This window comes from Polypterus senegalus, chromosome 2, assembly GCF_016835505.1.
Source record: "Polypterus senegalus isolate Bchr_013 chromosome 2, ASM1683550v1, whole genome shotgun sequence".
In the NCBI taxonomy this organism is placed as follows: domain Eukaryota; kingdom Metazoa; phylum Chordata; class Cladistia; order Polypteriformes; family Polypteridae; genus Polypterus; species Polypterus senegalus.
In genome coordinates this window covers 65,190,155-65,214,414 of record NC_053155.1, presented here as the reverse complement: position 1 = coordinate 65,214,414, position 24,260 = coordinate 65,190,155, and the positions used below count along the sequence as shown (strand labels likewise).

The window sequence follows — 24,260 nt, the reverse complement described above, 5'->3', positions numbered from 1 at the left end:
ATCCAATAAACGTAATGTCACCGCTGAAATACTACTGTTTCCATAAGGCATGCCATACATTAAAAGGAAGTTGCTACTTTGAAAACTCAGCCGATGATAAACAAAAATCCAAGCAATTAAGAGGGGTTCTCAAACTTTTTCATATGACTGTATTATTTACAGCCATTTTATAAACTTTAACGTGCCTGGCCATTCTCATCTGACTTTTCTCACTGACCTGATGTTTTCGCTCAAAGGACTGCTGCCCGCTAAACGCTTTTGTTTATCGTATTGTTGTCTGTAAACACTAGATACTGCCGGGCATGACCATTCTAGGTGGACAGCTGGTTCTGAGATCATAGAAGTACTAAATCTGCCAAAAATAATCATTGCCTGGTCAAAGTCACTCAGATTCTGGCAATTCATGTGATCAGTCAAACAACACGTTGACCTCTTGACCATTTCTGCATTGTATGAATGTGATTGACTTTTGAGAAGAGTGGGCTTGTGGTATTAATGAGTAGATGCCCCTAATGAAGGGGTCACTGGGTATATATCAACAATTTGCAAAAAGATACTGAATTTCTTGTTGCTACTACAAAAAATGAATTTATCACTGAAATACATCTTGTTTTGAGCACATGTTGGTGTAGCCTAGATAACGCCAGGGAAGGAGGCTGAATGTTCACTTCGTGCCAGCATTTATCACAAAATGTATTTGTTTTGTCTTTTAAATAAATGTGCATCATGCATTATGCTCTTCAAGTGTCTACTCTTCAGTTTACTCGTCTATCATCTCCAAGGTCAGTTGCCATGTACTGTCTATCTATTCATCCAGTCCATGTTCTTGAGGGACCATCTGCACCCCAAAGACTTGCATCAGGGTCACTGGCTCTAAATTGACTCTGTATGTGTAAGTGTGTCGGAATGGGACCCCTTCCAGGGTGTTGGCGTGAGCACTTTCTTATTAGTTACCAAAATTGTAATAGCTAGTGTTACAGCTGCAAGTTCAGAAAAACAAAAAATGTTTATCTGTAATAAAATCTTTCACAGATGTTTGAATAAGAAAACTCCTGTGAACAAATCTGTTAAAGACTTACAGAAATAGCACAAGTCAACAACAGCTTAGGAGTCATTCCATGTCAAATGAACCAATGACCCACGCACTTGGACTCAAAATATTCTGGAAAAGTTACCGGTTGTACCCATGTTAGTCAGGGGACAACTTGTACAATTTTTGATACAAGATTGATACTCTCCAAGATACAGCCGGTTTACCGAGGTGGGGTTGGGTGGTTTGTCGATTTTATCCGGCCTCATTTTTCCATTAAATTTCACAAGTCCATAGCTCAAGAACTAAACCACTGAGCAGGCTCAGACTTTGCACGCTGGTACATTAATTGGTATACTATGTAATATAATTAAAGGATTTGGTCCAGATGACCCCGCATTGTCAAAGCTGCACCTTGAACTTGACCAAATTTAAGTTTTTGGCTTAGCTATGGTTAGGCCTCAGAAGCACATACACTGTGTGCACAATTATTAGGCAAGTGAGTATTTTGACCATATCATCATTTTTAATGCGTATATTCCAACTCCAAGCTGTATTAACTTGAATGCTTATTTGATTTAAGCACGTCAGGTGATGTGTATTTGTGTAATGAGGGAGGGTGTGGCCTAAGGAGATCAACACCCTATATCAAGGTGTGTAGAATTATTAGGCAGCTAGTTTTCCTCAGGCAAAATGGGCCAAAAAATAGATTTAAATGACTCTGAAAAGTCAAAAATTGTAAAAAGTCTTTCAGAGGGATGCAGCACTTTTGGAATTGCTAAGATATTGGTGTGTGATCACAGAACCATCAAATATTTTGTTGCAAATAGTCAACAGGGTCGCAAGAAACGTGTTGAGAATAAAAGACGCAAATTAGCTGCCAAAGATTTGAGAAGAATCAAACGTGAAGCTACTAGGAACCCATTATCCTCCAGTACTTTCATATTCCAGAGCTGCAACCTACCTGGAGTGCCCAGAAGTACAAGGTGTTCAGTGCTCAAAGACATGGCCAAGGTAAGGAGGGCTGAAACCCAACCACCACTGAACAAGAAACATAAGTTGAAACGTCAAAACTGGGCCAAGAAATATCTGAAGACAGATTTTTTTCAAAGGTTTTATGGACCAATGAGATGAGAGTGACTCTTGATGGACCAGATGGATGGACCTGTGGATCAGTAATGGGCACAGAGCTCCACTCCAATGTGGAGGTGGGGTACTGGTATGAGCTGGTATTTTTAAAGATGAGCTAGTTGGACCTTTTGCATTGAAGATGAACTCAAAATCAACTCCCAAACCTACTGCCAGTTTTTCGAAGACACTTTCTTCAAACAGTGATACAGGAAAAAGACCATGATTTTTATGCAGGCCAATGCTCCATCACTTGCATCGAAGTTCTCCACTGCGTGGCCAGCCAGTAAAGGCCTTAAAGATGAAGGAATAATGACATGGCCCCCCTTCCTCATCTGACCTAAACCCTATCGAGAACTTGTGGGCACTTCTTAAACGCTAGATTTGCGGGGGAGAAAAACAATACACCTCTCTGAAGAGTGTCTGGGAGGCTGTAGTCACTGCTCCACAAAAAGCTGATCGTCAACAGATCAAGAAACTGACAGACTCCATGAATGGAAAGGCTTATGACTGTTATTGGAAAGAAGGGTGGCTATATTGGTCATTGATTGATTGATTTATTTTTTTTGAAATGTCAGAGATGTTTATTTGTAAATTTTGAGGTGTTTGTTTATTATTCTCACTATAACAGATGAAAATAAACAAGTGAGATGGGAAAATTTTCATTGCATAATAAATCTGCACACTAATAGTTGCCTAATAATTGTGCGCACATATGTATTCCCCTGATGATGTTCACACTCACATTTCCGTTGTGAAACATTCAGGTTTCAGGTTTATTAACATTTTGGATTGACTGATAGCACTGTGTTTGTTCCATATTAAAATTAATCCTCAAAAATACAACTTGCCTAATAATTGTGCACACAGTGTATTTGTAACCAACACAGACTTTGGATTTTTTGATTCCTTATTCAGATAACTATATAGACTTTCTGAAAAAGCAATAAACAGAAAAGTAACTGTATCAGGGTTTGAACAGCAGACCTCTCCAATCCAAAAAATCTTTTCGGATATCATTTTCCAAGCACCCTAAGCACATGTGGCTATTTGATGGGTGCCATTCCAGTGTGTCACTGGTCGGTGGGAGGCTACAAAGACAAAAGACAAAGCTCTGCACTACAAATTAAAACAGAAAAGGATTGGGTCACATTCCTGCTGCGGCCATACCAAGATGTTAACATTTCATTATAACTAGTTTTGTATTTAATGATACATCAAGTCAAGTGGCTGCTGTTCCTGAGTTGTGCTTATTGTGCCTTTGGTGATTTAATTTTTTCCATTAATCCTTTACCCAAGTTAGTGACAAATGGTCAATTTAACCCATGTTGAGAATGGACCATAAACATGAAAGATTCGCATAAGCAAAGTAAGACTTCTTTTTTTGAGAAAGAAGGGACCATGTGGGATACAGGAAAAATCATTTTTAAATATCTGGACATTCCCACTATTTTAAAACAAACTTTTCGACTGAGATTTCTTTTGGCTCCCATTTTACCCGCCTTACACTCCTGTGGCTACACTACCTATAAAGGTACCAGTATGCAAAGTGTGAGGCTGCTAGGTTGTTTAGTTCTTGAGATACGGTCTTGTGAAATTGATGAAAAAATAAAGTTGTGTCAAATTCGACACCTCTCTGCCCTCACAGCATTGGCTGGACCTTGGAAAGTATTGATCTTACATCAAAATATGTGGTGTGTGCTGGATAATGCGGGTACAGCAGTTGGTGTTTTTTCAGAATTGCTTTAAGACCCGAGAGTGTGGGATTTCGGTAAAGTTTGAGGTATCGATGACGTGTGCTTCATTACAAAAAAACGTCCGATTTACGTGTCAGCAAGAAAAGGTGAGGGGGGCTTACTGTGCCCTCTGCTTTGCTTTATGTGTTTGTGTACAACTGTTTTCAGTAATATAATGCATACTAGCAGAATACCCGCGCTTCGCAGCGGAGAAGTAGTGTGTTAAAGAAGTAATGAAAAAGAAAAGGAAACATTTTAATAATAACGTAACATGATTGTCATTGTCATGAGTGTTGCTGTCATATATATATATATATATATATATATATACACACACACACACACAAACATATATATACATATACACACATATATACAGTATATATATATATATATATATATATACATCCACATATATATATACATATCCACATATATATATTAGGGGTGGGATTAGATTAAAAAAATGAGACTTTCTAATTAATTAATCTTGATTCATCGCATGTAATCGCACACGTAAATTTGCCCCAAAGCGCAAATGTTTTTTTTTTATTTAAAATGGTTTTAGTGGGTGACAGAATCAAATAATAGACATCGACATTTATAGTGTAAACTCAAGCTCTTTTAATTTCTGGAAAAAGAAATGCATTTAAACTGCATTTCAATTCAAATCAGAATCATCATCTGTGGCTAAAATTGGCCAGACTTAAAAATAAAGTGGTTTTCTAAGTACTTTAAGTACATGTTCAGAATGGTATTGTCTTTAAATAATAAGAAAAATTTTAACATAAAGTGCAGTTTTTCATCTTAAAAAAATAAGTCAGAAACATAAAAGGTAATTTGACCAGCTTCACCTTTAAACTCTGAGTAACCTTAGCCAAAATTATTTTGTACATTAGGCTAAAACAGTGTGATCATTGAACATTTTGTAATTAGATGTATTTAGAATTACTAACGGTCACGGAAGTCCAATGATCCCCAGTAAAAGTCCGCTTTCTTTAATGCATGTAAATTTGCTTTCTTTTCAGTGTCATACAGCTGTTAAATTTTACTTGAAATAGTCTCTCGGTACGGCAGTTGAAAAGTTGGATGACCTGACGCTAACTGTAGCACATTTTCTAACCCCCTATCTTCCAGCACTGTTAGTAGTCTACAGTCCAAAGCAATCCATTTTGCGAGAGAATTTGTAAGTTTGACCGATGTTGACTTACTAATTTTGGTCCTGAAGCCAGTCATTTCATCAGGTTTGGGCTGCCGACACCTTTTGTTGGTACTCAAACTCGTACTGCTAGTGCTAACAGCATACACAGTTTCTGTGTTCGCTGTAACATGTTTTGCATTTAGATGGTACCGTAAGGTTGAAGTGCCTCGGTGCTATGCAAACTCCTTTTTGCACAGTTTGCTCAAAACCACGCTTTTATCAAGGTTTCTGTTGGGTAGTCTTTTGAAATGAAATTTCCTCCAATCAGTTGTAGCAACGCGCTTTCTTCCGACTGTTACATTTTTGTAGCTCTGATGTGTGCATCAATGTAATCGGTGTACCAGGAAATCATGCATTGACAAAAGCTCCCCTTTGCTTGTAATGCAAAGTGTGATTAAATGCATTATTTTTAACGCGTTATGGAGCACATGCATCGAAGCTTCTCAGCTGTGCTTGTGCTAAGAAAAGGAAAGATTTTAAAAATAACGTAACACAATTGTCAATGTAACCATTTGTAAGTAGTGCCTGGAGGATTCAGAGTGGAGAAACTCTATAGAGACAGCGTGTGTATTAACTTGTGGATTTTTCTGTGAGTATTTGGTGGCAGCGTCACAAAGTTGGTTCCGTAAGACGGCGTTAGCTGCGGAGCTCAGCTCAGAACGAAATGAGGTGAATGGGAGGGGAGATGATGACGTGACTCCCCCACCCGCCTTAACTGTCAATCCCCCACAAACACAGTCTCTCGGAATTTGCATAAACACACCCTTTCACCTACAATTTTAACTTAGTTACAAAGTGATCAAAACTCTCGTTTATATCCTGCGTCCTCTCATTAAACTTGTATCCCACATTACCTGTGGGCATGTGAAACGTCAGCGGTAGCCTGTCTATGAACTTATTTTAAACTTTAGGTTTACACCTTGCTTTGTTTCCGAAGTAGCAGCACTAATGAATATGATTGTATAAGTCATTCGCTCGCTTCTTATTATTTCGCTGCCTTCTAAATTGTATAATGCATGTTTTCTTCAGCGCTTTTTGGAGCTCTTCCTTGTTTTCTACGTACTGTGTTGACAGTCAGTTCACGTGATTACGTGGGAGGCGTGATGATGTCACACGAAACTCCGCCCCCCCACGGCCATCGAGCTCAAATCCATTACAGTATATGGAGAAAAATAGCTTCCAGTTATGACCATTACGCGTAGAATTTCGAAATGAAACCTGCCCAAGTTTTGTAAGTAAGCTGTAAGGAATGAGTTTGCCAAATTTCAGCCTTCTACCTACACGGGAAGTTGGAGAATTAGTGATGAGTCAGTGAGTGAGTGAGTGAGGGCTTTGCCTTTTATTAGTATAGATATATATATGGTGTAGGTAGAAGGCTCATTCCTTACAGATTACTTACAAAAGTTGGGCAGGTTTCATTTCGAAATTCTACGCATAACGGTCATAACTAGAATAACTAGAAGCTATTTTTCTCCTTTTACTGTAATGGAGTTGAGCTCGAAAGTAGTGGGGGGGCGGAGTTTCATGTGACATCATCACGCCTCCCACGTAATCACGCAGTACGTAGAAAACCAGGAAGAGCTCCAAAAACTGCTGAAGAAAACATACATTATATAATTAAGGCAGCGAAACAATTAGAAGTGAACGAGTGACATATAAAACCATATTCAGCGGCTCACGTGAACTGACGCAGTGCGCAGACAAAAACCAACAGTTCCAAAGAGTGTTGAACAAAAAGCAAATTACACTGCTACGCTCTAATAGACAAACCACACGCCGTGGCACAACAGTAGAGGCTTCACCTCTAGCGCCGACGTCCGGGGTTCGATTCCCGAGAGGGGATGCACTGAGTATGTATGCACGCTTCCCAATACATTTTAGCCTCGCATCCCCTTGGTTTGAGACGTATGAAAAAATATGCGGTTAACGCAGAAAGACAGATCACCAATTGAAGCTTCATGAATAATGGATACTTTATTCGCGATCAATGATTGTTTTGGTAAAGCCATACTCAGTGTATTCATTAGATGAACGGTAAAAAAGTAAGAGCGAGGGGAGGATGACTTATTGAGGCACACAGGCAAAACCACAATAGCACGCAGGATTGATGTACTGTAGTGCACGTCAACTCGATCTGAATTGCGCGATCACATTCGAAAAAATATATCTTTTCAAGTTCTATTTAGTCCATATGTGTCAAACTCAAGGCCCGCAGGCCACATCCGGCCCGGCGTGTAATTATATCCGGCCCGCGAGATCATTTTATTTATTATTGTTATTAATGGCCCAGGGATATGAAGCGCTGGTAACACAATAAACTACAGATCCCATAATGCAGCGCTTCAGCTGCCTTGCGTAACACTTACTGTTTAATCAAGTCTAGCTTATGATGCTGCAAGTTATTGCGAAGCTAGCCCACACGATGCCAAAGAGAAAAGGTGATTCTGAACATAGAGCCTTTAAAAACCGATGGGAGGCTGAGTATATGTTTACTGACATTGCCGCTAAACCCGTGTGTCTCATTTGTGGAGCTAATGTGGCTGTAATTACAGAATTTAATCTAAGACGGCACTATGAGACAAAACATCAAGATAACCTGAAAGACCTGAATGCAATGCAGAAGATACAGAAAGCAGAAGAGTTAAAGAAGAATCTGACACTTCAGCAGACGTTTTTACCCGTGCAAAATCATTTCAAATGAAGCTGCTTTTATGGGAGACACAAATGCACCAGTGCAACTTGCCCCACTTTCCCTGTTGCCAAGTAATGTTGAACCAAGTCGGTACAACAGTGTTCTCAAATACGCACTTTGCTGATAAACTGAGCGCACTGCGCACTGAGTTCGCATGTTGCTTTGGTGGCTTTGAAGAACAAAAAAAAGAATTTTGAGTTGTTTCGCAACCCATTTGCTGTAGATGTGGAAACTGCACCTGTGTAGATTCAGATGAAGGTGATTGAGCTGCAGTGTAATGGCACACTGAAGGCAAAGTACGATACTGCAGGACCCGCACAGTTTATTCACTCCATTCCTGCAGAAATGCTCCAGCTCTGTCTACATGCGGCTCGAACCTTGTGCAGGTTTGGTACCACATATCTGTGTGAGAAGCTCTTCTCAGTGATGAAGACTAACAAAACAGCACACAGGAGTCGCCTCACTGATGAGCACCTGCAGTCCATCCTGAGAATCTCCACAACACAGAACCTCACACCAAACAGAAACGAACTTGTGGCCAAAAAAAGATGCCAGGCGTCCAACTCTAAAATGACATAAGAACAAAGACAACTGAATGATTTGATTTGTTATTGCTGAAAAGAACAAATTTTATTTATATTTCTAGGTTTTGTTATACAGCATGTTCATATTTGAACTTGTATAATTTTGACAGGATATATTTTTATGGAGAGCAAAATATTATAAGTTATTTAAGGTTTGAGTTGATTTATTCCGGAATAATATTCTGTCGACTAAATAAAAATTCCTTCTATTTAAAATTTAAATAGAACTTGAACATATACGATAGTGGTGTGTGTGTGTTGGTGTGTGTGTGTGTATGTATGTATATGTTGATGTATGTGTGTATATATGTATATATATATATATATATATATATATGATGTGTATATATATGTGTGTGTCTGTGTGTGTATATACTGTGTGTATATATATATATATATATATATATATATATATATGCCAGCAACACTCATTACAATGACAAAACAATTACATTGTCAATCATGTTACGTTATTATTAAAATGTTTTCTTTTCTTTTTACTTCTCTGCTGCCAAGCGCGGGTATTTTGCTATATATATATATATATATATATATATATATAAACTGCTCAAAAAAATTAAAGGAACACTTTGAAAACACATCAGATCTCAATGGGAAAAAGAAATCCTCCTGGATATCTATACTGATATCGACTGGGTAATGTGTTAGGAACGAAAGGATGCCACATCGTTTGATGGAAATGAAATGATCAACCTACAGAGCCCTGAATTCAAAGACGCCCTAAAAATCAGAGTGAAAAAATTATGTGGCAGGCTAGTCCATTTTGCCAAAATTTAATTGCAGCAACTCAAAATTGTACGCTGCACTTTGTATGGCCCCTGTGTTCTTGTATACATGCCTGACAACATCAGTGCATGCTTCTAATGAGATGACAGATGGTGTTGTGGGGGATCTCCTCCCAGATCTTGACCAGGGCATTACTGAGCTACTGGACAGTCTTAGGTGCTACCTGGTGGCATTGGATGGACCAAAACATAATGTCCCAGAGGTGTATTATTGGATTTAGGTCAGGAAACTGTGGTGGCCAGTCAATGGTATCAATTCCTTCATCCTCCAGGAACTGCCTGCATACTCTCACCACATGAGGCCAGGAATTGTCGTGCACCAGGAGCCACTGTACCAGCATAGGGTCTGACAATGGGTCCAAGGATTTCATCCTGATACCTAATGGCAGCCAAGGTGCCTTTGTCAAGCCTGTAGCGGTCTGTGTGACCCTTCATGGATATGCCTCCCCAGACAATCATTAACCCACCACCAAACTGCTCATGCTGAATGATGTTACAGGCAGCATAATGTTCTCCATGGCTTCTCCAGACCCTTTCACTTCTGTCACGTGCTCAGGGTGAACCTGCTCTCATCTGTAAAAAGCACAGGGCACCAGTGGTGCATCTGCCAATTCTGGTATTCTATGGCGAATGCCAATCGAGCTGCATGCTGCTGGGATGTGAGCTCAGGGCCCATTAGAGGACATGGGGCCCTTGGGTCACCCTCATGAAGTCTTTCTGGTTGTTTGGTCAGAGACATTCACACCAGTGGCCTGCTGGAGGTCATTTTGTAGGGCTCTGGCAGTGCTCATCCTGTTCCTCCTTGCCCAAAGGAGCAGATACTGGTCCTGCTGATGGGTTATGGACCTTCTATGGTCCTCTCCAGCTCTCCTAGAGTAACTGTTTGTCTCCTAGAATCTCCTCCATGTCCTTGAGACTGTGCAGGGAGACACAGCAAACCTTCTGGCAATGACACGTATTGATGTGCCATCCTGGAGAAGTTGGACTACCTGTGCAACCTCTGTAGGGTCAAGGTATCGCCTCATGCTACCAGTAGTGACACTGACTGTAGCCAAATGCAAAACTAGTGAAGAAACAGTCAGAAAAGATGAGGAGGGAAAAATGTCAGTGGCCTCCACCTGTTAAACCATTCCTGTTTTGGGGGTCATCTCATTGTTGCCCCTCTAGTGCATCTGTTGTTAATTTCATTAACACCACAGCAGCTGAAACTGATTAACAACCCCCTCTGCTACTTAACTGACCAGATTAATATCCCATAAGTTTCATTGACTTTATGCTATACTCTGATTAAAAAGTGTTTCTTTAATTCTTTTGAGCAGTATATATAAACATATATATATACATACATATCTACATATATACATATACACACACACACACACACATATATATACACATATATATACACATATATATACACATATATATATATATATATATATATATATATATATATATATATATATATATATATATATATATACAGTCTTTGGGGTGCGAAAGCAACTGTTGCTGGGGTGCCAGAATCCATGAAGGAAGAAAATGAAAAACATTATTTGTACAAAATCTTAATTTATTTATCCATTCCTAAATAATTAAATGGGAAGGCTGTTTGTTAAAACGGATGACTCCCGCTCTTACATGCAAGTCTGCGTATCTGTTCAAGTTCTATTGTATCTTGTGCATTGCATTCAAGTCTTTCAGGTTATCCTGATGTTTTGTCTCATAGTGCCGTCTTAGATTAAATTCTGTAATTACAGCCACATTAGCTCCACAAATGAGACACACGGGTTTACCGGCAATGTCAGTAAACATATACTCAGCCTCCCATCGGTTTTAAAGGCTCTATGTTCAGAATCACCTTTTCTCTTCGGCTTCGTGTGGGCTAGCTTCGCAATAACTTGCAGCATCATAAGCTAGACTTGATTAATGCGGTAAGTGTTCAGCAAGGCAGCTGAAGCGCTGGATTATGGGATCTGTAGTTTATTGTGTTACCAGCGCTTCATATCCCCGGGCCATTAATAACAATCTATACTAATAAAAGGCAAAGCCCTCACTCACTCACTCACTGACTCATCACTAATTCTCCAACTTCCCGTGTAGGTAGAAGGCTGAAATTTGGCAGGCTCATTCCTTATAGCTTACTTACAAAAGTTGGGCAGGTTTCATTTCGAAATTCTACCCTAATGGTCATAACTGGAAGGTATTTTTCTCCATTAACTGTAATGGAGTTGAGCTGGAATGACGTGGGGGGGCGGAGTTTCGTGTGACATCATCACGCCTCCCACGTAATCACGTGAACTGATTGTCAACGCAGTGCGTAGAAAACCAGGAAGACCTCCAAAAAGCGCTTAAGAAAACATGCATTATATAATTGAGAAGGCAGCGAAAAACAATAAGAAGCGAGCGAGTGACATATACTACCATATTCATGAGTGTTGCTGCCTCGGAAAGAAAGCAAGGTGTAAACCTAAACTTTAAATTAAGTTCATAGACAGGCTACGCTGGCGTTTCACATGCCCACAGGTAATGCGGGATACAAGTTTAATGAGAGGACGAGGATATAAACGAGAGTTTTGATCACTTTGTAACTAAGTTAAAATTGTAGGTGAAGGGGTGTGCTTATGCAAATTCCGAGACTGTGTTTGTGGGGATTGACAGTTAAGGCGGTGGGGAGTCACGTCATCATCTCCCTCCCATTCATCTCATTTCGCTCTGAGCTGAGCTCAGCTAACCCGTCTTCGAAGCAACTTCAGACTGCCACCAAATACTCACAGAAAAATCCACAAGTTAATACACACGCTGTCTCTAGAGTTTCTCCACACTGAATCCTCCAGGCACTACTTACAAAAGGTCACATTGACAATCGTGTTACGTTATTTTTAAAATCTTTCCTTTTCTTAGCACAAGCACAGCTGAGAAGCTTCATGCATGTGCTCCATAACGCTAAAAATAATGCATTTAATCACACTTTGCATTACAAGCAAAGGGGAGCTTTTGTCAATGCATGATTTCCTGGTACACGATTACATTGATCAGCGCATCCCGATTCATTTTACCCTCGCACCACCTTAGTTTGAGAAGAAGTATGAAAAATATGAGGTTAACACAGAAAAAGATCACCAATTCAAGCTTTATGAATAATCGATTCGCCATCAATAATTGTTTTGGTAAAGCCATCCTCCTTCCATTTTATAATTTTTCCGCCATAGCCATGATTAAATGAACGGTAAATAAAGTAAGAGCAAAGCGAGGGTGACTTATTTAGGCAGGCATATATATGACAGCAACACTCATGACAATGTCAATCATGTTACGCTATTATTAAAATGTTTCCTTTTCTTTTCATTACTTCTTTAACACACTACTTCTCCGCTGCGCTGATTTTGCTATATATATAATATATGAATGACCTCCAAAGAGCGCTGAGACTTTTGATATCATGAACGTGTCTGCAAAAACTGTGGTCTCCTGCCCAGCAAAGGTCGAGCAGCCAGCGCGTGCATAGCTGTGCCGGCCTTTGAGACGCTGACTTCGCTTCTGCCTTAAGTCAAAGTGAGTACTTTTAATTTTTTCATCCTCCCCCTGCGCTATAGCCCAGACAAGTGCAAACACGGGACCCCTTTTCTACACCACGACAAAATAATATTAAGGCGATTCACACTTTCTTTTGCATGTATACGATTATGAGGTTCTCACCCCGGATTATGAAGACACGCACAGTGGAGGACTGACAGTGCCATCACAGCCGATTAATGGCGGGACGCCTCACCAGTCTACACAAGACCCACCGCGACTGTCCCCAAAAGGCGATCATAACGCCAGCTTAACACATCTCTATACTATATAAAAGAAAAAGGCAACTTTCCTTTCTTTACACCTTTTTCCTTTTATCCCAAACCAAAGCCTTTCTCGCTTAACACTGCAGAGGACACAAAACTAATTTTCTTTAAATGCCGGTAAGGCACATTACCAGAGGCACAAATTTGAACGTTCACATAGAAAATGTAATTTCTATACCACAGCCGTCGTGTAGCGCCTTTCAAAAGGGATCTACTACCGAGAGATGATCCATATATATTTTAGCTGCTGTTAGTTACTTACCTGTTGTGTTACACAGTCTTTAAAATGTAGTTTACCCGCAACCACTCCAGTAGGGCTCAATGTATGGAGGAATATTTCGGACAAAATGAAATAAATAAATAAATGCGTAAATAAATAAAAGTACTGTGAAATGTGAGCATAAATAAATAAATGTGTCATGAAATGACAGCCTTAATAAATAAATATGTCATGAAATGAGAGCATAAATAAATAAATGTGTCACGAAACATGTTTTCTGTTGCTTATTTAATTTTGTCCGTAACATTCCTGCCAACCGTCATGAAATACGGCTTGAAATAAAACTGTCACTTTCACTCATCAAAGTTGAGAGGGTGGGCTCTAACACGCCCTCTAGTTACTGATTGGTGAATCGATAGCACAAGATTAATTAGAAAATGCTTACTACTGCCGATGAAATGGATTCTGCCGAAGATATTACGTATTTCAGAGAGAGAATTGAAGATTTATCGGAAGAAATTACAATGTTGGCGGCCCTTTTAGAACTGAGTATTTGACCCTTGTTTTACGAGTAGAAAGTCAGTTGCATATTCGCAGCTACTTTTTCAAACAACTGTACAGCTCTGATCAGTGGTAAAGTTGTTCAGTTCAAAATATTAGGTGGAGCTGCTTTGGGCATTCCATGTCAAAGTACCTAAACTAATACAGCCGTTGCAGCTTACTGTATATCAAACTGGCTCGTTCGTCTTGTGATCGTCTTCTCTGATACATCATACAGATCTGCAATCTGTTGTACTTTTAAACCACATAACAGAAGGTGTTCTATTGACTCAGCTGGAATGTCAAAGGATGGACGTCCAGAGCAGGGTACTGCATCACCTGAACTGGAGTGTAGTAGAGTCTGTTCCACCTGTTCTTCGATAATTTCAAAAATAGTTTCATCTATATCGGAGTCTAAAAGGGCCGCCAACATTGTAATTTCTTCTGATAAATCTTCAGTTCTCTCTCTGAAATACGTAATATCTTCGGCAGAATCCATTTCATCGGCAGTAGTAAGCATTTTTCTAATTAATTCTTGTGCTATCGATTCACCAATCAGTAACTAGAGGCGTGTTAGAGCCCACCCTCTCAACTTTGACGAGTGAAAGTGACAGTTTTATTTCAAGCCGTATTTCATGACGGTTTGCAGGAATGTTACGGATAAAATGAAATAAATAAATAAGCAACGAAAACATATTTCGTGACACATTTATTTATTAATGCTCTAATTTCATGACATATTTATTTATTAAGGCTCTCATTTCATGACACATTTATTTATTTATGCTCACATTTCACAGTACTTTTATTTATTTACGCATTTATTTATTTATTTCATTTTGTCCGAAATATTCCTCCATATCAATGTACCTGTACTTCTTAAAACGTTAATGTTTTACTGTTTAATAACTTATAGACTATATTTTATTATTTCTCCCTTGCACTCAGTGACCAAAGCTATACACACACATATATAAAAGCTATACACACAAGTATATGTATGTGTATATATATGTATGTATGTGTATATATATATATATATATATATATATATATATATATATATATATATATATATATATATATATATATACACACACACACACACCTATCTACATTATATATATATATATATATATATATATATATATATATACACACACACATACATACATACACACATATATATAATTTGTGTGTGTGTATGTATGTATGTGTGTGTGTATATATGATGTAGATAGGTATGTATATATATATATAGATATGTATGTATGTATGTATGTATGTATGTATGTATATGTGTGTGTGTGTGTGTGTGTGTGTGTGTGTGTGTGTATATATGACAGCAGCAATCCAAGCTGTGAGAAAACAGTAAAAGGAGGCGTGTCAGACGTCGGGGTACATTTTCTGATGCAGCTAGACGAAAAAACTTTGTGACGCTGCCGCCAAATACACAAAACAATTACTTTGACAATCATGTTACATTATTTTTAAAATGTTTCCTTTTCTTTTCATAACTTCTTTAACACATGACATCGCTATGGCTTGGTATATATATATATATATATATATATATATATATATATATATATAGAGATAGATAGATAGAGATATATATATAGATAGATAGATATGACAACAACACTCATATCAATGACAAAACAATTACATTAACAATCATGTTACGTTATTTGTAAAATTTTTCCTTTTCTTTTTCGTACCTTCTTTAACACACTACTTCTCCGCGGCCTTGGTATTCTGCTAGTAATATATAAAATGATTTCGCGGGCCGGATATAATTACACGCCGGGCCGAATGTGGCCTGCGGGCCTTGAGTTTGACACATATGGACTAAATAGAACTTCAAAAGATATATTTTTTCGAATGTGATCGTGCAATTCAGATCGAGTTGACGCTCACTACAGTGCATCGAGCCCGTGTGCTATTGTGGTTTTGCCTGCGTGCCTCAATAAGTGATCCTCCCCTCGCTCTTACTTTTTTACCGTTAATCTAATGAATACACTGAGTATGGCTTTACCAAAACAATCATTGATCGCGAATAAAGTATCCATTATTCATAAAGCTTCAATTGGTGATCTGTCTTTCTGCTAACCGCATATTTTTCATACGTCTCAAACCAAGGGGATGCGAGGCTAAAATGAATCGAGAAGCGCACGTACATACTTAGTGCATCCCCTCTCGGGAATCGAACCCCGGATGGCGGCGCTACAGGTGAAGCCTCTACTATTGCGCCACAGCGTGTGGTTTGTCTATTTGAGTGTAGCAGTGTAATTCAGTTTTTGTTCAGCAGTCTTTGGAACTGTTGCTTTTTGTCTGCGCACTGCGTCAGTTCACGTGAGCCGCTGAATATGGTTTTATATGTCACTCGCTTGCTTCTAATTGTTTCGCTGCCTTCTTAATTATATAATGCATGTTTTCTTCAGCGCTTTTTGTAGCTCTTCCCGGTTTTCTATGTAATGCGTGATTACGTGAGAGGCGTGATGATGTCACACGAAACTCCGCCCCCCACAGCTTTCGAGCTCAACTCCATTACAGTAAATGGAGAAAAATAGCTTCTAGTTATGACCATTACGCGTAGAATTTCGAAATGAAACCTGCCAACTTTTGTAAGTAAGCTGTAAGGAATGAGCCTGCCAAATTTCAGCCTTCTACCTACACGGTAAGTTGGAGAATTAGTGATGAGTGAGTGAGTGAGTGAGTGAGTGAATGAGGGCTTTGCCTTTTATTAGTATAGATTATAAGTAGCATGGAAGAATAACCAAAATGAACTACAACAGGGATAGCAGCAGGACATGTGTGATGTGAGCGTCAGTCAGACTGTTAGAAATGGCTGTACAGGTCGGTAAATGTGCTCTGAATCACACACCTTGATGCAAAAATATTAAAAGCACCAGCTTGGCACACACATCATTCTAGCAGGGATTTAAAGTAAAAAAAAAAATAAAATAAAAGTATGTAACGCCAGGGGGTTACTGTCTGACTGAAGTGGAGGTGCTCATCAGGCTGGCACTCCTCATCTAATCTCTTACTGAAGTTTTATCTTTATGTTTATTTTTGTCTGAATCGCTCAGAAGGAGTCAGAAGAACAAAGAGAATTACCCCATCCAATTCCCAATTTTTTACAAGACTGGGAGAGACATTTAGATTTGGAAAGCTACTGTATGCCCAAAAAAAAAAGATCCTCAATTCAAATAAAATTAGAAATAGCAAACGTATATAACTATAAACATCAATTCAACAAAGAACAGAGCCACGTTCAAGCAATAAAAAACAGACAAGTCTATTCAGCAGGTCAGGCTTTTGGGCCGATGCTAAATTATTGTAGTATCTTTTAAACACCGTAAAATGAGTGCTGTTCTCTCCATATTCCATTTGTGATTTTATTTCACAATTTTCACAGGCCTTTCACATCAGGTTTTTTTGATTTAGGGACCTTAAAAACCTATAATTCTGGGATTCTTGCACTGTATAAACAGTTCCTTCTCCTTTAGAGTTGGCACTGTGCTAATTACGTGACTTACGTGGAGCAGTAAAGACAAGTGATGCATGAGCGTCAGATGTTTAAAGTCCTGCTTTGTGTACTGTAACTAATTGAAGATTCTCCCCAAATCCTTGTGAGACGCTAATTGTGCTGCCAGGGAGTTGCATAACTAAGGCTTCTAATTTGATTGTTGTTGCCTTGTGTGGCGTGTGAGGGCCATTCTGTTACCAGTTTTATGGCCATGTAATTGAAAGAGTTTACCAAGATTTTTAAACCGTATTCACCTTTCTGCAGTACTAGCTGCTGCTTATTGTCCTGTGTCACTGACATTATTTTTGCTTTTTGGAAAAAGGCAATTGCAAAAATCAGACACTAAGTGGCAGTAAAGTGTCATTTTTGTAAAGCTGTTCTTGTTTTTAATGTGTGGTGCGTTTAGAAGAAAGCAATGAGTAAGTTGGTTTCATATGAATTTGACGGCTTGGGAGGACATTTTATTTCAAAGCTACTGTAAATGATTATTTAAAGCCAAATGCTTTAAGAGGTTTGTGCTAAGTTGAATTGTCAATTGTGAATATATAAACTTACTCAAGCTATTTGCTGCCATTGCTTTTTTAAGAAGTGCTCTAAATCTATCTGTTACTGCAAGTGGAGGGCTAGCAAATCAGCTCCGCACTTTAAGTTGTAAAATGATATCAATTGTCAGGTAAAGCTCATGCTTCGTTTCAAGTTATATATTGATGATTTTTAATGTGATATTTCTTTCAGCTGTTTAGATTGTTACATCATTTACTCTTTTAATTCTTTTAAGTGCACTAAATATACAGAGTGCATACCATACACTAAAAAAGCATCTTTATATTAAATGTCAGAATTAATTAAATTCTGAATTTTGCTTGTTTAAAAAACTTTTATCACTTTGAACACTTCCAAAATTTGACAAAGGTTACATTTCCATTCATAGCTGGCTTATTTAAGAACAGAATTTATATATTACTAGCTGTGTAAGCCCGAGCTCCTAGAAACTATAGAAATCATCAGAAACAAAATTGAAATGCAGACTCTGCGATTTGGTTTTACGGACGTGCACATCCACCACGTCTATCAGCGGTTACGCAAGTTCTTCTCTCCTCTGAGATTTGGTTTTGCGGACGTGCACATCCACCACGTCTATCAGAAAACACTTTTTTTTTTTTAACGAGTTTTAAGCACAGGGAAAAAAATTAACATTTGAAGAATCCGTAATTTAATAAACCACCAATAAAAGTAACATTGCCACAATGCACGCTATGAACCGATCGCTGTAAACAGAACTGAAAACAAAAACAAGCCACACTGCTTATCTCAACTCTCTTTGCTGCTTTTATGTCATATTGTGATGCAGTAGTTAAAATGACAGAAAGCCGTCATAGCAGACAGAAGGGCTTGAGCCCAGTAGCTGCGCTGGTCTTTCTCTTCTGTCAACACTCTCATCACAACGTACAAATTAATCATAAAGCTGCAGTTTCCTTGTGCTGCTGAGGCCCGAAATTGATATTTTAGCTCTATATTTTCATTCAGTGTCAAGTCTTTGTTTCAGTTTCTTTTGCTCACCTCCTGTGAATCCCTAGGGGGTGGTGAATAATTTAGTGACTAGTGACGACCTTTCAGAGCAGTTATGCTCACCCGTTTTTGTGACAGCCAATAGCGTGCTGTGTGACAGAGCCGGCAATGTACTCTGCCCTTTGTCTCGTTTATCCCATTCTATTACAATGACAAGACACATCAGACAGACAAGCTCATCTTCTGTTTGTGAAGTCCACAGCACCTGCATTCCTTATTCCTTGTCGCTGCATTATATGAATTGCACTTCCACATGAACGTTCATTGCTTGTCGGCTGTCATGTTCACAGAGCTCATCCTTACAACTAAAGACCAAATCAAACTTAAATTGCTGGGCATGTAAAACTACACAAATGCCTTCATGGGAGCTCACTGCTGAGTGCCTCAGACTCACCACGATTATACAGTACCAGTAATGACGGTAACTTGCAGCGAATATGCTTGACTCTTTCTCAGTCTCTGTTTACCATTCGTTGATGCGCTCGCTGCTTCCTGAGCAGCTCTTCTTTTCTTCTTCTTCTCTTCTTTCGTCGGCATCTTTTCACGTTAAAACTGATTAAGTCCGTGTTTGTGTTGCAATTACTTAGTACATTTTCTTAAATTTTTCGCTTAAGTCTTCAATCTGCCTCAGGAATGATTTAAGATATGAAGAGGTTAGGGAAGTGACAGCGAAGGTGGTAGGGATGAGAATGGCGCCTGTATGCATGCACCGCACGACCATCCTGCTGGCCGCTGCCAAGAGTTGATTCTACAAAAAAATAAAATAAAAGTAAAAGGAGGAATAACCTTGGAGGTCAATCATCACCCTGAAAGTGAATAGTAGACGTCACGTAGTATATGTGTACCAAATATCAGGTCAATAGTTCATACAGTTTGCGAGCTACAGGTGATTTAAAATCCTGGACAGACAAACGGACAGCCACGGTAGCGTATTAGATAAGAAGATATGAAGGCTATGACTGAAAATCACTGGGAAAGCCATGTAAGGTGTCAAAGCCTTTACTGGTGATCACTGGAACTGCTGCTATGAAGACTTGGAATCGTTAGGATGTTGCATCCCTGAAATAGCTGACAGGGTGGCTGAACACCAACAAGTAAAGTAGGAAAATCACCTTGAAAACATCCGTCATGTACACAATAGTACAAGGACAAGTTTGTGTATAGAAGGAACATATACAGTGGAACCTCAGTTTGCGAGCATAATTCGTTCCGAAAATGTGCTCGCAATCCAAAGCACTCTTATATCAAAGCGAATTTCCCCATAAGAAATAATGGAAACTCAGATGGATTCGTTCCACAACCCAAAACTATTCATATAAAAATGATTAATACAAAATATAAAGTAAAATACATAATACAAATTAACCTGCACTTTACCTTTAAAAAGAATCATGGCTGGTGTGAGTTTCATGTGGGATTCCACCCAACGGGACGACACGCAGAAGAGCGCCCCAAAGCAATCGCAGTCTCCCAATGCTGTAGCAGTTCACCGTATAAGCGCATCCAAAAAGATCGCAGACATGCACTAAGCGCCTGTCGTCAATGGGTCATACAAGGAACATTATAAAGATCCCACTACAATAAATAACAGCGCTGTTGCTGTTTCAAGCTGAATAAAGCTGGTGTTAAAGTACTGAGACTCAGCTTCGTGTTTTGGGGAGCAAGATGGGGACTCGCACTTCACAGCGCACACACACACATACACAGTCACAATGCTGTAGTAAACAGTATACACTCGTACGGATGTTGACTATATGAGTGAGGCACACAGACTCAGACGGAGAATAGGAGACGATTGCCAGAGAGAGAGACGGGCGAGCGAGATAAGGAGAGGGAGAGAGAGAGAGAGACGGGTGAGCAAGCGAGCGAGATAAGGGGAGAGAGAGAGAGAGAGACGCTGGCGGCGAAATAAGGAGAGAGAGAGATAGAGAGAAACGCGCTGGGCGAGCGAGCGAGCGAGATAAGGAGAGAGAGAGGGACGTGCTGGGCGAGTGAGCGAGATAAGGAGAGAGAGAGAGAGAGATGCTGGGCGAGCGAGCGAGATAAGGAGAGAGAGCTTCGTGTTTTGGGGAGCAAGATGGGGACACGCACTTCACAGCGCACACACACACAGTCATAATGCTGTAGTAAACAGTATACACTCGTACGGATGTTGACTATATGAGTGAGGCACACAGACTCAGACAGAGAATAGGAGACGATTGCCAGAGAGAGAGAGAGAGATGGGCGAGCGAGATAAGGAGAGAGAGAGAGAGACGGGTTAGCGAGCGAGATAAGGAGAGAGAGAGAGAGAGAGACGCCTGGGCGAGCGAGCGAGATAAGGAGAGAGAGAGAGACGCGCTGGGCGAGCGAGCGAGATAAGGAGAGAGAGAGAGAGAGAGAGACGCACTGGGCGAAGAACCATCAGCTCAGTTGTGATCACATGACGCTCAGCAGACAAAGTGTATCCATACTACTCGTATTGCAAGATATTGCTCATTTATCAAGTCAAAATTTATGAAAAGTTTTTGCTCGTCTTGCAAAAGACTCATAAACCAAGTTACTCGTAAACCGAGGTTCCACTGTAATTACAATCATAAATCATAAGAGAATTTCAGTTCTCAAAAAAGTGAGTTTTCATGATTTTATGCTCCTTCACACATCTCGATTACAGAATGAAGGAATGAGGGGTGGCACTAATGGACCACACTAAGAGTACTGAACAGACGCAGCTTTCTGGACAACTGATGACACAAGGAGATGCTGGTGCTCCGGGATAGATAACCTTCATCTGTGGGCACAGCTGCAGAGAAGAAGAAACGGATGAATTATGGGTTTGTGCAGCATATTCGAACATTAGAAGGGTGATAAGAGCAGGCCATTCAGCCTGATGAGCTTGTTCGTCCTGTTTTTCTAGATTGTCCAAAATAGCATCAAGTCAAGAGCTGAAGGTTCCTACTTCTCTTAAGTCCGAATTCTCCAGCACCCCACTTTATTCCTTGTATGGTTCTTTGTATTAAGAAAAACCTTCTAAGATTTGTGTGAAATCTGCCCGCAACAAGTTTCCAGCCACGTGGTTTTGTTGAAGAATGTGTTGTAAAAGATGCTGCTGGGATCCACTGTCCTGATTCCCTTTATAGTGTTAAACGCTTTGAACACGTCAAATCATAATCATCGTTTGCTTAAATGGTAAAGGATCAAATCCATGAATCTCTTCTTCATAGCACATACCTCTGAGTGCCAGAACCAGCCCATTCGCTCTCCTCTGGACTTTCTTTATTTTATGGAGACCAAAACTGCACACGGTACTTCAAGTGAGGCCTCACTAGTGCATTAAATGACTCAAGTGTAACCTCCCTTGACGTGTACTCCACACACTGCCATTCTATCACTCGATGTTCTCGATCGCTTCTGAATAGGTCTGGATGTAGAGTATGTCGCAGTACGTATGCTGGTCCTCTTTCCAGATGGGCCCAGATATGGCACACAGACTTTGACTTTTCACCCTTACAGCATGCTGTGCACGTGATGTGACAGTTCGGCCCCAGTTGACGGTGCAGACAGGCCGACTCACCAGTTCTGAGTGAAATGGATCTCAAATCACACCTCCCACCCTCTCATTACCCCTTAGTTGATTTGAATTAAAACCAGAGTGAGAATGACCAGATGCTGTTAGGCCATTCCCATGATCCACGTCTCCAGCAGTCTAAGAGGCAGAAGTGCACTGATGTGAGGTCCGTGAGAACTTGAAGTGTACAGGTGAGTGAGCGTGACTTGTAGGTGCAGCGGAGAGCCAGGCGCCACATTATGAATCGCTACCTGAAAGGATGTTTTCTTCTTCTTTGTGGAAAAGAGACAGGATGGAAATGATGCTGTCTTGTCTTTTATTTTTTAGTATTTAGGAAAATCTGTGCTAAAATGGAAACGCGTCGTATGCAAGTCATAATCGTTCAGGACAAGCACTTCTCAATGTGCAGACGTGAGGTGTGTTATTTTATTTTAGCGCTCGCTCGCTCCTAACCTTTGTTTTCTTTCTTCTTTTTTTTTCAGCCGAGTGACTTCTCAGTCTCACTGAAAGCATCGGGAAAGAACAAGCATTTTAAGGTGCAGCTGATGGACGGAGTGTACTGCATCGGCCAGCGGCGATTTAGCACCATGGATGAATTAGTGGAACATTACAAAAAGGCTCCCATCTTCACAAGTGAACACGGAGAAAAATTATACCTTATTAAACCACTTCAGTGACCACGGCTCTGAGGTGGGCCAGCATCAGGCCTGACACACAGCTAGAAGCCTTAGGTTTGGACAGCCACTTTTACAGAGCAGTCATTTCAGACACGCTGGGGCTTTTTGGTTTTGTTTAAACATTCAGAAAACACCGTATGATCGTGGCTCATTCTGGACATGTTTGCTCTGTTTGGTGGGTGTTCTTGTCCCTTTTTTAAGTGTTTATAAGCCTGTATGTCTCCAGTTCTGTTGAGTTCCTTTTCAGAGGTTGAAAGTAATAAAACTTCACTAAGTGACCATTTTAAGCACTCGCTTTATGCCTTGGCTGAAAGCTCCCCAGTCCAGGACGTGTTTTAGTTAAGAAGTGCTGCTGCGATGGACGGGTACTTTCCCTTGTAACAGGACAGCGTTCTTCGTTCCTAGTTGCCCACACTACCAGACAGACCCCCTTAAGTTAAAAGCAGGCCGTCAGGCACAGTCTGAATGCACTGAAGCGGTTTCTGTTCAAAATATTGACAAAGGAAATTTGAAAGACCTGTCGGTCTCAGCTGTGAATCTTTTCCTTTAGCGATTTGAGAATTGAATTTCGAAGCACTCCGCTCTCCCCGGCGCTCCTGTGGTTCAGCAGTACTCTCAATGAAACTCCTCTCCCTCTCCCTCTCTCTTTTGTTTTTTTTTCCTTTCTTCAACAGCAAGATTGTACGGAAAGTGTAATATTTATAAACAATAATTTCAGTTCTGAGTCTTTTCTAGAGGAGGTTGTTGCTTTGTGGGACAGCGAGCAGCTCAAGCCGAATTGAGATCTGAATGTTTTTGTAATTGTACAACCAGACGTGCCGCCTCTATATGCTTGTTTCTTCTGCCCTATTGCTTGTTTCAAGTTAAAAAAAAAAAAGACAAAAAAAATGATATATTATGTATTTAATTCTCAGAGTAATATGTACCTGTAGCTGATTGTGGACACTAATACTTAAAACAAATAAAAACTTAACAAGTTTGGTTTAAAAATGTGTTGTTGGAGTCTCTGTTAACTTTATTAAAAGTACTCGAGCCAGTACAGTGCCCGGATATTTTATTATTACGTTATGTTGAATGCCAGAGGATTGCGTTTGGCTTTTTTCACACCTTTCAACAGAAAAAAAAAATGATGTCAAAGATCTCTGTGAAGTGGTCT

At 39.8% G+C, this 24,260-nt stretch overlaps 1 protein-coding gene across 8 annotated transcripts in view; it reads left to right on the top strand.

Moving 5' to 3' along the window:
• Window positions 1-23,981, top strand: part of LOC120522987 (cytoplasmic protein NCK2) — a 396,008-nt gene extending 372,027 nt beyond the window's left edge. For all 8 annotated transcript variants that reach the window (XM_039743870.1, XM_039743868.1, XM_039743866.1 and 5 more), the window contains one exon: window positions 22,910-23,981. In XM_039743870.1, coding sequence (XP_039599804.1) covers window positions 22,910-23,104 — 195 coding nt within the window. In that variant the 3' untranslated portion in view covers window positions 23,105-23,981. The remainder of the gene's footprint in view (window positions 1-22,909) is intronic.
• The last annotated feature ends 279 nt before the right edge of the window (window positions 23,982-24,260 follow it).